The sequence below is a fragment of the Nicotiana attenuata genome, unplaced genomic scaffold (assembly GCF_001879085.1).
Source record: "Nicotiana attenuata strain UT unplaced genomic scaffold, NIATTr2, whole genome shotgun sequence".
NCBI classification, from domain to species: Eukaryota; Viridiplantae; Streptophyta; class Magnoliopsida; order Solanales; family Solanaceae; genus Nicotiana; species Nicotiana attenuata.
This window is the reverse complement of record NW_017672438.1, coordinates 18621-35173: the sequence shown is the minus strand read 5'-3', so window position 1 is coordinate 35173 and position 16553 is coordinate 18621. Positions and strand designations below refer to the sequence as shown.

Genomic DNA, 16553 nt, shown 5'->3' with positions numbered 1-16553 from the left:
TTAACCATGCGGTTTAGACATAGTATTTTGTTTTATTAATTATTTACTTAATTTGTTCAATTCAATAAAGTACTATTTTAAATAGATCATTTGTTACATGTGTGTCCTTTTAGTTATGTAGTAGACAATTTAGTGTATGGAGTCTTAGCTCATGCACAGAAGATTAAATTGTCGGTTCTCATAATTAATAAACTATGTTCACAATCAAAGATATTATTGGACAAAATATCTTGATGATTGTAACACAAGATTATAGTATAATTTGTCTTGATTATGGGAGTGGTTTTACTCTGACTTCTTGTGCTAGTATACTTAGTGTATATTGAACGGACCAAGTAGAAAAAAGATATTTTTGTATATATATATATATATATATATATATATATATATATATATATATATATATTCTCTAATTCATTAAATAAGCTTATACTCCTAATCTTGATATAATTATTATGATCAATGTAATTTGTTTATTGTTTTGATTTATCAAAAGGTACGACTCTATTCAGATCGGAAGAGCNTGTGAAATAATAATTAGTTGATAGAATCCATGACTCGGTTTTGAGTTTGATGATACCCCTTTATGTAAGCTTATAAGTTTTCATGTGAAAATCCGGCCGGTGGATTTTATATCCGTCACATGAAATAGTTTAAGCGGAACTATAAAGGATTTAATTATTTGAATAAATTAAATTTTCAGTGATTTAATTTAATTAACTGGTATTTGAGATCTTAATATGGGGAGTTAAATTAAGTGTTATTGAGTTTTCGAAATTCATATTGAGGAGTTCAATTGCAGTTTATTAGTGGAATACATTGCAATTAATTATAGTAAGAATTAATTCATGCTAATTTCGAATTAATTCTATAATTGGTAGCCTCTTGTTATTTCTGTGGTCCCTGCTATAACTAGTAAAAACCTGGACTTGACTTGGTTAAAGTTACTTGGGAGAAAAGTCATCTGGTAGAACTAGAGTAGGATTCTACTTGTGAAAGCAGAATCCTACACGTTTTTGGAGCATATTTTCGGCCAAAAATCAGTCTATTTAAGGAAGACTAGTTTCACCCAATAACTCACCTTTTAGAGTTGTATTGTTCTTGCCCACTCAAAAGCAAAATCGTCCAAGGTTTTACTAGGCATATAGCAGAAGACTGCAGCCCTGGATTCTTGCTGTGTGGAGGATTTGTGCACCGATTTCAAGAGGTTAGTGCTTCTAATCTAGTAATTATAGCATTGTCTAGTTTACATGCATATGATGTCTAAATTGTTTACTTGCTTCCGCTGCGCATGTTCTAACATGTAGAACTTCCATTAGGCAAGCCAGTGATCCCTTTCATCTTCATTGGATCTTACAAGCAATATATTCACTACGAGGGGGAGAACTTGCTGTGCAAAAATTGTGCCCACCTTCGGACACCCAATAAAATAGTGCTCCTATGCAAAAAATAATCAGACGCCGGAAAAGCTCAAATTTAAGACACCAAAAACAAATCTTTTGCAAGAAAAACAAGAAGAGGTTTGGAAGACTGTCTCATTCAACAAAGGGAGAAACAAGATTCCCACAAAATCAACTTCAAACTCGTTGGAAAATTCCCAGGAATCAGGTATTAACGTCAATATTTTTCAGGCAAGATCAGGTAAGTTTCTAACTACTCAATAATTTATGTATAAAAATAAGAACACTCCCAATCCCCCAATACCTTCCAATAATTTAGAGCATACTGATTTTTGCGTTGAAACCAAAAACCACTTTCTCCCTCTCGAAGAAGTAGACACTGATTTGGATAAAACCATTAATTACCCTAACTCTTTCATTAATAATAATATAAAATCTTCTAATAAAATCCTGAGGGATCCACTACCTACCATAATACAAACCCCATCTCCCCAGTAAACAACCCTACCACCCTCACCCACGTATCCCTCACAGGATTGATAATAATACCCCCTAATTAACAGGACCCCCCCCCCCTCAAGGATCCTACTAATCCAGCCCATTTCAACCAAAACACGGCAAAACAATGTATTGCCAATAAACAAAAATTGCATGCACCGACTGACATGGAACAATTGGCACGTTCCAACTCAACCGATGAACAAATGTCCAAAATAATTCCCCACGTAGCAATAACTCAATCCCCTCCACTGCAAATCTCCAATAAATATACGCTATCCCAATCGATTTACATGCAAAACAAAAATCCAATCGTTGAAAACCTAGAAAGCTATCCCCTTTCCCCAACATCTGATCCTCTACTTCACATAAATTCATCTCCAGTAGGAGAAGGTGCCAAGAATATCCATTTTTGTGAGGAGACGTTACCTTCTAATACAATTACAAAGAATCAATCCATCTCCAAACATGGCAAAAAATACATTCCTACCATCCCAGAATCCGAACCAGCAACCAAGAAGGATTCTTATTCAACCTCCACTTCCGCAAAACCATCAACCAATGTCCTGGGTGGAGATGGGGTTAATGGGACATGCAATCTCATTCAATATCATGCTGGAGGGGAGGGAAACCATAATATTCCTACAAAACACACACTACCTAGCACAACTCATCTCCGAGGGTGTTCGCTTAGCAATGAACAACTATATCAATCAAGTGTGGATAAACAATGTCCTAACTCCAATTGCTCCAAATCTGACTACCAATCTCACTCACACCATGTGGGGGGAATGGAATCTTCCATAACACTTTGTTCCAATACAGAGTGCAACTCCGATAATGGATCTTCCATTCTTCACTCCAGAGATTGTAACAAACATCAATCCAGTCTTCACTCCTTGGAATGCACATGCAAACAATCCTCAAACATCAAATGCACCCACTGCACAAAACATGCAAACCCCGCAAGCTCCACAAAACCAAAATCCAAATCAAATGGAACACGCTATGGAGGAAGTGGTAGACCCCGTAAAATTAGTTACCCAAAATCTAGTCGAGGATTCAAACCTTAACGAAGTAAAAATATTTCTATCCATAGAGCAAGAGCAGAAGTAGATTCTCTACTGTCCAATGGCACTTTATAAGTGCACAATGGATATAAGGCCTCCAACGGACCCATCAATGGGGAACCATGCTATGATATTAGTTCCTTTTCAGAGGAAGAATCCAGTCCATGCACGTAGGGTGAGGGAAAATAGGGATCTTCACAATCTAACGTTTAACATGAATAGATCAACAACCTTCATAATTTGGAATATAAGAGGAGGAAACAATGACAACTTCAGGCTAAGCTTCCGAGATTTGATTGAAACTCACCACCCCAGCATGGTCACTCTCCTAAAGACCAAGATGGATAGCCATATTCCTCTTCTCAACCCTTTTGGATTCTCTGATATGATAGAAATCCCTACGGAAGGTCAAGCAGGAGGAATGGTGATCCTTTGGGATCACACCAAAGTAAATGTTCATAGCTTTGTGCGTAGAAGCCAGGAGATAAGTGCAACTATTGAGGTAATTTCTCTCCATAAAACTTGGTTATTTACTTCTATCTATGCTAGTACTGATAGGAAGCTTAGGAATATAATGTAGAATAACATCTTAGATATGCCCACTGCCATCAAAGGGCCTTGGTTAATGGGAGGTGATTTTAACGATGTTCTAGCCTCTAATGAAAAAATAGGAGGGAGATGTATCAATAACAGAAGATCTAAACTTTTTTGGGACTGTATTAACACATGCAACTTAATTGACCTTCATTTCAAGGGGTGTAAAATTACATGGTCTAGCAATAGGAAAAAAAATAAAGGCCGTATAATGGAAAGGCTTGATAGAGTGTTTGCAAACGAAGAATGGATTAATTTTTTCCCAGAAGCTACAGTAACTCATCTCCCTAAAACACATTCGGATCAGAAACCCCTATTAATAGAAACTACCCCTAAGAAAATTGCTTCACTAAAAAACCTTTTAGACTTGAAACTTTTTGGTGTCGTCATCCGGATTTTATTAACTTAGTAAAGGATAGCTGGCATAATTCCAACTATGCTCAAGGCTCTAACACTTTCCTAAACAGAGTCAAAAATTGGAGTAATAAGCACTTTGGAGACACTTATAGGAAAAAAATGAGGATATTGGCTAGGCTCAAGGGTATCCAGTTTTCTAGAAATTACTACACTAGTACCTTCCTCCATAACCTAGAACTACACTTTAAAAAGATTATAATGACATCCTTAGAATAGAGGATGACTATTGGAAACTTAGGGCTAGAATTTCTTGGATTCAAGAAGGAGATGCAAACACTAAGTTTTTTCACATAGCAGCCATTAACAAATTCAGAAAAAATAGAATTACTTATTTCAAAGATAATTTAGGAAATTGGATTAATGAACCGGCCCAAATTATTCAACACACATTAGATTTCTCTCAAAACATGTTCAAAACTGACCATTCTTTATCAAATTGGTTAGAAATTAGGAACAACCCACAATCCTTCTCTAGCATTGATCTCACAACCCTATATAAACAATTGTCTTCTAATGAAGTAGTGAAAGCGATCTTTTCCTTCAAACCTTTTAATTCACCCGGACCAGATGGTATACATTCTTTTTTTTTATCAAAAATATTGGGACATAGTAGGTCAATCTGTTATTGACCTTTGCACATAAGCCTTCCAATCTCAAACTCTACCTCCTGAAATTAACAACACTTATATTTGTCTAATCCCTAAGATGCCCAATGCTAACAATCTAAAAAACTTTAGGCCCACAGGCATGTGTAATACTGTTTACAAAATAATTACAAAAATCATAGCAAATAGGCTACAACTTCTTTTACACCATATTATTAGACCCTTCAAATCCAGTTTTATTAAAGGGAGACGAGCATGTGACAACGCTATTATAATCCAAGAAATAATCTACCAATTCAAGAAAATGAAAGGAAAAAAGGCTCACATGATTTTGAAACTTGACCTAGAAAAAGCATTCAATAGATTGGAATGGTCGTTTATCTACCAAACTCTATCAAATTTTAAATTCCCTCACAAGATAATGCGACTCATCATGAATTGTATTTGTACAAGCAAAATTGCTCTTTGGTGAACGGGGTAACAACCACGTTCTTCACCCCAAGTAGAGGTATTAGACAAGGGTGCCCACTCTCACCATATATCTTTATCAAGAGCATGGAAATGCTCTCACGTTTAATCCTTCATCAAGTAGATACATGCTTATGGGATCCTATCTGCTTAAACAATCGAGATATAGGCATTTTCCATTTACTCTTTACAGATGACCTTACTCTAATGGCCAAGGCTGATAATAAAAACTACAACACCATTAAAAACTACCTCAATACGCTTTGTAACCTATCCGGCCAAAACATCAATCTAGACAAATCAAAAATTCTCTTCTCCAAAAATTGTCCTATGGAATCCGCCAAGGAAATAGGTTGTGGCTTCAATATCAAAATAAGCCAATCTTTTGGAAGATACCTAGGCTTTTCAATCTTTAATAAATATCCTAAAGCGTCTGATTACCAATTCATCTTTGACAAGATGCGGGAAAGGCTCTCCACAGGGAAAACAAAATTTCTTAATATAAAAGGAAGAACCACCCTTGCCCTAGCAACTTTGAATTCCATTCCTAATTATGCTATGCAATACACTTTTCTCCTACAACAATTCAAAAGCAAATTGATCAAATACAAAGAAACTTCATCTGGGGCACCACTAATGAACGTAAAAAATATCATTTAATCAATTGGAACACCATTACTAAGCCTAAAGACTTGGGAGGCCTTGGCCTAAAGACTGCAAATTCAACGAATAGGGTTTTACCATGTGGTTTAACATGGAGACTCCTAGCAAATCCATCCATACCGTGGGAAAACATGCTCATTCAAAAATATGGCAGCAACAAAACCAATAACACATCCTTTATTTGAAAAAACATACTCAAAGGTTGTTTGCTTGTAGGAAAGGGATCCTTTGGCTTCCATGCAAAAACTCTAAATTAAACATTTGGGACACACGTTGGATCCCTCTTTTACCATCATTAAGAAACTGTATAGAAGGGCCTCTTCAAAAGAAGGAATAAAATCTTGCAATAAAAGACCTCGTTGATAATGGAAAATGGAACTTCACAAAAATATCTTGCAACCTTCCGTCCTCTATTATGGACAACATAAAGTTAATCCCACAACCTCTAAACAACTTTGATAAACCTTTGTGGAGTTTGAATAACAATGTTATATTTAATACTAAATCTTGCTATCAACTAATAAACAATTGGCAAAGTCAAGGAGATCACAACTTCAACTGATATGAAAATTACATTGCCCTAACAAGATCAAATATTTTCTTGGCAATGCCTCCAAAGTAGGGTTCCCTGTCGATCCTATATCCATCACATAGGGATAAATATCGATCCACAATGCCCCATATGCCGAAATCAGGAAGAAACAATCAGTCATATCTTCCTCGAATGCCCAATTGTTTCAAACATATGGAGATCTCTGGGCATCAACAATTTTACAATCAATACAGACAGTCATTGGCTTCTTAATTTAAAAGACCTCAACAACAACCATCAGTTTCTCAATATATCATGGATTGACCTACTTCCTTTTGTACTATGGGGAATTTGGGTTACTAGAAATAGCAATAATATTAATAGCACACAATAGCAACCTCGCCTTAATGATATTAAGAACCTCGCGACAGAATACCACTTCCTCAATTCCACAGGAGTTACAACCCATAACAAAATAAATATCAACATAAACACCCTTCACAACAACACTGGTACAAACTCAATACAGATGGAGCCTTCCAAACTAGTGGAAATAAATCCGGCCATGGGGGTGTGTTCAGAAACCACTTGGGTAACTTGGTAATGGGATACCAAAAGGCGGATTGTGCACTTTCTCCACTACATCACTACTAGAAATAAGGCCTATGGCAACGAAAATTTATGCAACGTGAACAGAACCGTTGCCATACAGCATGTATCGCAACGGTCTTAACCGTTGCCAAAAGTGCTGGAGGATTTCGATACACTATACTAATCAAACCGTTGCCATTGTTCAGGAACCGTTGCCATATATAGTACTATAGCAACGGTTGTCACAAACGTTGCAATAGTTGTATCTATTGGCATGATATTGGGGAAAAATTACCTATGGGGACGGTTATGGTTTCCCTCCTAATTTTCCCTCTTCTATTTCGCCAAACCCGCCAATATATATTTTCATTAGTATTTTTTACTCTTATTTCTTGTTAAAAAATAAAAAAGAATGTAAAACACATAACCACATCATACTAAACCTATCGTTCCTCTTTCTCCACTTTTGTCACTCCCAATTTCATCTCCAACTTTCACTCCCAATCAGTCTCCTCTCTCATCCAAATTTCCAACATAAAATAGTGCAATTAGGGTTCTTAGCCATTCTTTTTCTCTTAATCTCAAGGATAGTGCCGCACCTTTTAGTTCCCTGTGCCACATTAGCCATTCTTTTTCTCTCAATCTGCTTCAGTACTCAGCCCCAAAGTTCAAGAGAATAAAAGCAAAAAATAAGCAAAGAAAATGAGAGAAATGGTAATCAAAGAGTTTAGCCGCCCCAGCACACCCAATTATTATATATATATATATATCTTGAAAAACCTCCCTCAATTTCCAGTCCAAAACCCTACAAATTCTCTGTTTCTGTTTACTGAGCCAAGGTATCCGTTTTTGTTCACTTTTATGCTGGTTTCAGTTAGTTTTTTTTAATCAAGATTCAATTTTTTTGCAGTACCCATGATTTTTTTTCTCTGTTATAGTTGCATGTTATGTTGAATTTTCTTCCACCCCCCCCCCTCCCCCCAAGAAGAAGTGAGAGTTCAGCTCTAGTTGCTTTTCCCTTCTTTGTCCTTTTTTGCAAAATTTTCTGCTGGATTATTTTAAAATAAGATTATTGCCATTTTGTGCATGTACCTAGTATAACTTTTCTATGTAGCATGGATTTTATGATTATTCTTGTTTATACTTTTTGCAATTAATTTTTATTTGTTTTTTGTAGAATTGAATTCTGAATTGTGATCCATTTTACAGGATTTTCAAAAACCAATTTGAAGAAAGCTAGTGTATCCTTGAGGAGAGTTGCGACTTCACTGTTAACAGATTTGGAACTATTAAAAGGTACACATTGTTATTATATTCATTTGTTAAGTCATAAACTCAGAAAAGAAAAAGATAAAAGTTTTGGTTTTGTTTCCTGAATTCCTTTGGCATATGTTTATTATCTTATACTTGTTTTGAAGATTATCCTCTTCGGAGATATTGAACTGCTTCCTTGTATCGCTGCTGAATTTAGTGTCCATTGCTATTTGGTTTAAATCAATATTTTGGACTGAAAACTTGTATTGCTTGCTGCTACCATTGAACTATAAAGGAGATGTCAATTTTGTGAGTTGAAGGTCTGTTTGGTAGCTGTTGATTTGTTCAGTTTTTGCACCAATTTGTATCATCTTTCTTCCCTTTTATCTGCTTAAGACACAACCTTTTCAAACTATTATTGGAACCAATGCTAATGGCAGACGTTTATGGGTTTCTGCTATTATGAAGGTAACTTATATTGGTTATTACTTCCTTCAATTCTTTTGTCTGTTTTGTTTCTTTCTTCCAATCTCTTCAATTAAGTTTTATAAGGTTTAGTCCCTAATATCCAGAAGTTTTTCTGAAGATGTATCAAATTAAGAAAATGAAATCAGGATTATTCAGAATGATTGCTCTTACGTCTTGTCTATTCAAAGCGGAATACTACTGTTTTGCACTAGTTTCACACTTGTTTTGCATCAGTTTTGGATAAGATTGAGGTTACCATTGAGCTGAAAATCTGCAATACTAAGAACAAAATCTGCACTTGAAGAATCAGTTGAGAAGTTGGCTGAGTTCTGTTTTGAAGGGTTGTTCAGCTTTGGTCTGATGTTGAATTTTGAAAGTTCTTTGCGAGCTTGTAAACCTAGTGAAGATTGTCGAGTAAGTGTAGACTGAATTTAGCTTGTTTTTTTCCTGAACATATGAGAGTGAGACTGCTGCATTTTCAGTGAAGTTTTGCAACCTTGACACTGTTGCACTAGTTTCCAGCTTCAGTTTCTTTTGAGTACTTTAATTTTGGAATTCAGCTGGTTATTGAAGATCTGCAACTGTGCAAGCATAGTTTTGAGCAGTAAATTGAGCTGAAACTGCAGTATTGTGACAGCAAAACCTGCACTAGTTAGTGTAAACTTGATATTAGTTTTCATTTAATTTTTAACCTAGTTCTTTGTGTGCTACTGGTTTAAAATGCAGTTAATTCTGTGGCTTACTATGTGGTAATCTGATGGAATTTACGTGGATGATGGAAATGCTTTAAGAACAAGTAGAGTGGCTTATTGAGTTCAATCTGCCTATCAACTGGATTGGATTTGTTAGAACCAATCGATAAGAACGTTGTTTGTCCTTAATTTTTTTTTTTTTGGAAAATCATCTCTTGAACATATGTGCATCTGTCAATTTTGAGGGTAGATGTACATGAGTTCCAATGTGGTTCTTTGCCTGATCTTATTTGGAGTATTTCCTGCGTGGATGAGATGTTAATTTCCAGTTGAGTATACACTCCCATCACCTCGCATGCTCCTGTTATTACTAGCCAAAAGTACCTGCCTAGATTAAATCTGGGCAGCATAATATTCTAGCCAAAACTTGCAGTTGCTGCACAGTTTGAGTTATATTTTTTAACAGATGTGAACCAATTTGTTGCACCAGTTTCACCAGTTTCTGCATTTCTTTGTTGTTGTCGACTGTCTTCTATTGTCTATAAGATAAACAGTTCATTCATTCAATCCCATCTTTTATATATACATGGTAAGAACAATGGATATATGGATGAAATATTTACATGATTTAACTAATTTCCCCCATTTAGTGTCCTCTTTACCCAACATTTTACAGCATAGATTCCAGCTCCATCTAATGGCACTTGTTTCCCATTCATTTGGATGTGCTTTTTCGGTCAAAATGGTTTTTTGTTTTGACTAAATGAAGTTGTGCCTACGGAACTTGAGATTCCCCTTGCTAAAGCTGATTCTAAACACTGGACACCCCTGGATTATTCTAGGGAAATTGTTGTAGTGCAGAGGAAACCCCCACCCCCAACTTGTAAAACTGTCTTCTGGCTTTCAGGATGCTCTCCGCTCCTGTCAGTCTTTGTGTTCATCTTTCATTTGTATTCCGTTGTACCTGGAGTGCTGCTATGCAATCTAGGATAACAAACAGTTTTGTGCTGGTAAGGTAAGGGTATTCTTTGGCTGCCCGATATATATGATGAAGCAAGGAGAATCTCTTTTCTACATTGTGTGTGAGTAGGGGTCCTTAACCTTGGAATCATTCTATTTTCTAGAATTGCTTGATTTCTCTTACAGTGTTATCAGTCATATAAATGCTTTGTGTTAAGGAGTCGTGCTTTGATGATTCCTTGATGCTCTTCTGGAAATAATAATGACGGGAAGGGGGATTGGAAAGCTTCTTTCGCCGCTGGCATAACACTACAAAAACAAAAAAATTGCAACTGTGGTTTGGGTGCCTCTTTACTGCAAGAGTATATCTTGCTTGAAGATTTATGGTATCTGTTTCTTTAGCATAAATGGTTAAATGAATTGGCTCAATTATAGTACAGTCAATTTCCTTGAATTGGTGGTTAAGAATCATAAAGGTTTGCTCGCTTGACTAACATAAGATGATATAGACTTATTCCAATTATGCCTTGCTATTTCTTTGCATTGATATTTTTTGGACCAATGTTGCATCTTTCCAGTTAGAAAAAGATATAACATTACTTCTTACATTCAGATTCCTAAGGAAGGAAATATATTCAGTGAATGAAGTTTATGCCGACAAGTGTATATTTAGATGTCTTTGCATTCTTCTAAGAAAGATTCTGGTTTATTAGTATGTTATAAATGTTTCTTTGCTTCACTACATTAGCGATGAGTTCCATGCTTCAGTCTTATGGTCCTGTACTAAGTTTTGTAAACTTGATATTAGTTCATATTAAGTTTTAACCTAGTTCTTTGTGTGCTTAATTTTGTTTCTTGCAATTTGTTTCGTGCTTTTTTTTTCTGGCTAGTTTTTTTTTTATACTTACGCTAATCTTTTTTTTTTTCTTAACTTGACAGTTTTGAGATGACTATGAATCAAGAAGTGACTACAAGGAAAAACAAAAAAGAAACAAACTCACAGTATCTTCCAGCTGGATCACTTTCATCGTTGGCAAAAGAAAAGTTTTCATTGTTGACAACCAAAAGAGTTGTTCCACCTAACTTTTCAAATAGACAACCAAAGCATCCAAGGTTAGGATCTCAAGTGCAAAAACCAGTGCGTCAATTGCCACTTACCTCTCATGTACCAGATAAAAGTACAAGAACAAGTACAACAAGTACCATTGGATTCTAGCTCTCCTTTAGCAACAAAAGGGCAAGAACAAGTGCATCGAGCGACACTACACTCTACAGCTTCTGCTGCACAAGCAGTACTGGAACAAGTGCAGCAAGTGTCGCAACGTTCTACAGCTTCTGCAGCACAAGTAGTATTGGAACAAGTGCAGCAAGTGTCGCACCATTCTACATCTTCTGCAGCACAAGTAGTATTGGAACAAGTGCCGCAAATGTCGCAACATTCTGCCACTCATGAAGTAATTGAACAATCAGAAAAACGAGGCAAGAATATATAGATTTCAATCATAAATTCAATAAGCATTAGTGATTTGGTAATTATCTCTTGTTCGTAACTATTGCAGGCTCTTCCACTGTAAAACGAAAAAGAGGAAGGACACAGATGCCACGTGTACATGGAAGGAGTGAGCGCAAGTTGGTTGTTCTAAGCGATTTGAACCAACCCATTGGTCCTACTGACGAAATTGTAAAAGAGTTGGGAAGTTTCCTCGGTACATTGGCAAGAAATTCAACCTTTTGTCCTCTGAATATACATAACTGGAAGAAACTGAATACAAAAGAGGATATGTGGACATATATCAAGGTTTGAAGTTTTCGTTGTTTCAATTGTTAGTTGATAATATTTCATATTTTTGCTCTAACTCAAGTACACCAAACTGTAGACAAAATATGACATTCATGATGATGGAAGAGAGTGGGTTTTTCAATCAATTCAAAATGCTTGGAGAAGGTATAAGTGTTGGTTGAAGAAAAAATACTATGACCCCTATGCCAATGACGAACTTCGAATGGAAAAAAAAGCCTTTATATGTTTCAGAATCTGAGTTTAAGTACCTTCTTGAATACTGGAAGTCTGATAAAGCTCAGGTAAGTTATAGACACAGTAAACTTGATTTTGGACAAAGAGAATGAGTAATTCTTTTGAAGTTCATTCCTCGTCTTGTCTTCGTGTCCAACACTTTTTAGATTATCAAAATGCAATAGGCAGAAATGTATTAGATGTTTAACAAAAAAGCTTACTTGTTGCAACAAACTTCGAAAACTAATACTGAGAACCGAAAAAAGTTAAAGAATCCACACACTGCTGGCAAAACAAGTTTTGCCACAATCCGCGAGGTTCGGTATTTTCTCTTATTTTTCATTAATATGAACTTTTTAACCTTACTTGGTAAATTTTTTATGCTGACTTTCATGTAACTAGAAAAAAAAGAAGGAAACTTCTGAGGAACCATCAAGTAAGGACATGTTTGTGGCAACGAGATCAAGAAAAGCCGGTCGAGTATACAAGGAATCATATGAAGATACAATGCGCAAAATTGTACAAAGATTTCTACTTTAAAGCTTGTCGAGATTATCTTTTTGGTCCTAATTGTTAACTCAGTTATATTTACTCGTATTTTCTTCTCTTAAATTTTATTTGTAGGCTGAAATGGAGCAAATACAAACTCAAGAAAGTGAAGATGATAACCAATCAATTGACCCATTTGCAACAGTCATGGGACTTGAACATCCAGGTCGCGTAAGGTTGTATGGTCGTGGGGTTACAAAGACTATCTTGAAACAAAAATCTGGAAATTCTGGACCCTCTTCAAAGACTACTGATGAGATAATGGAGCAAAAAATGAAGGAAATGGAAGAGAGAATGCAACAAAGGATGCAGAAAAACTTCGAGGAACAACAGGAAACTTGGCGGCAACAAATTACACTTAATGTTGTTGCACAACTTCAGCATATTAACCCAGATTTACGAATTGATCCTAATATGCTAGCATTCGGTGGTCGTTCACTCGGAGAAGCTTCCTCTGCACAACAAGCTACAGTTCAACTAATCAATCGTCCATCTACTGGTAGTACTAATCAGGGTGTGTACTTAATTATTGCAAAATATTGCATCTCTTCTTCTCTTTCTTCTTCTTCTTCTTTCGTTAACAAATTATTGATGTCATTCTCTTTCTTCATCTTCTTCTTCTTCTTTCACAGTTGACTAAAATGCATATTAACATGATAAAAACTAGCCTATTGTACTCGAACATGCTATGTCTTGCTGCTAATTCCTTGTACTGCCCCTTCATACGTGAATGATGCTTCTGTTGTTCCTCCTTTTGTCCAAAGTTCATCACTATACCTGCATATTGTAATTGGACGATTTCCCATGCTGCTCCATTTAGCACGCTGTTACAGTAGCATGATTCCTGACTTGCCTGTTACAGTAGCATGATTTCTGGGCACCATGTCAAATTTTACTGCTGTCTCTAGCCTATTCCTGCTGCTGCTGCTTATATGACTGGGCAGCAGAGTGCCCTGCTTTGCCTCTGCATTTCTGGTTGCATTCATCAGTGAGTTTGTCCTTGCCTCCATGTCTTTGCCCAGCCTTAACTTCCTTCCTGTGGACTAAGTGCACAGCACTAATACCACCACATGGAGATTCATCAAAGTACAGGGCAAAGACATATCATTATCACCTGCAAAAAAGAAAAAACTGTTAGTAAAAAGAGCTGTTACCATGTTCTCCTCCCATAGGACTTGAACATGGTACTGAGTTGAATAGCCTCCTAGGATCCTCTCTTCTTCTCAAATAACCCCAAGCAGAGCTAACACTGAAATTTCCTCTACTTTCCAGCATCCAGTAAGGGGAGTCTAATGTGTTCGTGTTTCAGTATCTATTTGGCAATGAGGTCTTAACTTTCTGATATTTGATTAGTTATCTGGGGTGCTTCTTGTTGATTTCGGACATTGTGTTGTTTCAGGTTGTCATTTTATGCACTTTAGCTTTATTGGACATCATGCAATATGTTCTTTTCTTTATTCATTTGAGTGCTGAAATTATTTCTTAATTCCTTTCTGGTCATGTACTACTTGAAACATGGAGGATATCAATGTGCTTATGTGAACTAGTTGACAAATTCAAGTAGTAGAAACCATATCTAGTAATTGATTTTCTCTCTAAATATGTAATTAGACCAACATCTGCTTGGAAATGCCACCAGTCCAACATGCCATGTACAGACTTTAGAAGAAGACAACAGGCCACCCACATCCAATGCATTGCAGACAGTTCTTGGGGCCACTCATAAGCAGCAACAAAGAAAATGAGGTACCAATGCATCTTTTCTGATTCTCTTCTGTCATTCACAACACACAGAGGCAGACTACTCATGCATCTTTTTTGATTTCATGCTTTCCTATCTTCAACATGACTTTCTTTGATGATATTGTTAAAGCCAAGTTGAATATAGATGTCTTGTTTGTGTCAAGTGGTGTCACTTTATTTTATTTATCCTCATATTTGTTTCTGCCACGTCTACTTCAGCTATAGATCAGTTGTTTTGTTTGATTATGTGGAAAGATTTTCCAATATGTAGATGAATTCATTTGCTAGAATTGGTCATTTAGATCTTAGTCTAACTCTGCTAGTCTGCTATGCATAACAGAGCGAGAAAGCAACTTATCTCCATTTGATTGGTTCTACTCCTTCTAAGTATACTTCCTAGTCAACTAAACTAGAATGGGTAACAATAGAAAGTTAATGTATTTTCATGTAAATTCAACATTTCGACAGAGGAGGATGCCATAGGAGTGGAACATTTGGTTTTGAAATTGAAAGACGTTTAAAAGAAAGTAATAAATTCTGAATTTATATCATTTTTTTGAACATGTTACTAACGGAGTACAAGATACACAAGGAAACAGTGAGCTACCCATCTGTTGAGTATACCTAGCTTGCAACGGTGCCTAGATTGAGCTGTTTTTCATTATAAGAAAATTATTATTTTCCTTATTCTTTGGTCTGTGGGAAGTTATATATAAATCTTAATTTTATGTAGATCATTAAACTCATTACACATACTTCGATGTTGGACCATCCCAGTTCTTGGCATTTCCTTCATTCACTGAATAAATCTTCCCTTTCTTAGGAATCTGCATGTACAAAGCAAAATAAAGATCTTGCTAAACGGAAAAGATGCAACATCAATCCTATTAACATAAAAGAAAGTAGAAGCAAATAGGAAGATCATAATTTGAATGTTCTGAAAACAATACAAAATCCAGACAAGCAGTAGAATGACTGATGTGGAAGAAAATGAGGCTATGAACTAAAGGTATCAAATAGCAGTTGAGGAAAGAGAATTTTAACTTTAAGCAAAGGTAACTTCAGAGTCAGAAAAGGACACAGGATGTTGAGCTGTTGAGTATACCTAGCTTGCAACGGTGCCTAGATTGAGCTCTTTTTTATTATAAGAAAATTATTATTTTCCTTATTCTTTGGTCTGTGGGAAGTTACATATAATTTTGAATGGCATTGCCTGTGTCTGGTATTCTTAAATCCTTTAAAAGTCTTGACCTTTCATTTGTATTTGAATTGTTAACTAGCATTTAAAGAGATAATGATTTTATTTATCCTCTTTTTTAGGTGGAGAAAATGAAGAAAGGGAAGATCAAAGGAATGAAGATCCTCCTTAAGAAGATTTTTGGATTATTGCTGAAACTCTAAATGTTCTAGGAATCTTTTGTTATCAAATATTTTGAAACTTCTTTAACTTTTGGATTGTAAAACTTATGTACTTGGTTCTTAACTTTTGGATTATTAAACTTATGTACATGGGTTCTAATATTTTGCTTTTACGGATATTACAACTTGGATTGTAAATGTTCATGATTAGTTTTATTTTGTGATTTATATAAATTATTGTGTATTATAATTTAATGTAAATATTTATTTACTATCAGGGAGTATATTGTTAGTTCAATTAAACCGTTACAATAGCTTACCTCAACCGTTGCTATAGGTAACAAAAACTGTCTCAATTAACCATGTAAACGGTTGCAATATGACAGGTAACCGTTGCAGTAGGTAAACTAAACCATTGCCATAGGTACTATAAACCGTTGCAATAGATAATACACACCGTTGCATTAGAACCTATTAGATTGTTGTTACTGTAAACAACCTGTAGCAATAGTAATTAAACCGTTGCAAAAGCGGCAAAAAATCGTTGTAATATCCTAACTTAACCGTTGCAATAGCAAACATAACCGTTACACAAAATATATATTGCAACGCCTTTGAACCGTTCTAGTTGATTCAAAATACTTGTGGCAGTAGAATGATAAATAACCGTTGCAAT

General features: G+C 35.7%; 1 protein-coding gene and 1 long non-coding RNA gene across 2 annotated transcripts; both read left to right on the top strand.

Moving 5' to 3' along the window:
* Positions 1–7266: 7266 nt before the first annotated feature.
* Positions 7267–13269, top strand: LOC109213208. The gene is made up of 7 exons (XM_019376970.1): positions 7267–7677; positions 8048–8134; positions 11152–11691; positions 11772–12010; positions 12090–12157; positions 12629–12745; positions 12851–13269. Exons 3-7 carry the CDS (start codon positions 11376–11378, stop codon positions 12948–12950), a joined length of 840 nt encoding a protein of 279 aa, XP_019232515.1. The 5' UTR covers positions 7267–7677; positions 8048–8134; positions 11152–11375; the 3' UTR covers positions 12951–13269.
* A 1117-nt stretch (positions 13270–14386) lies between these two features.
* LOC109213207 lies at positions 14387–16048 on the top strand. The gene is made up of 2 exons (XR_002065963.1): positions 14387–14521; positions 15839–16048. It is a non-coding gene; the product is annotated as an uncharacterized LOC109213207 (long non-coding RNA).
* Positions 16049–16553: the final 505 nt, after the last annotated feature.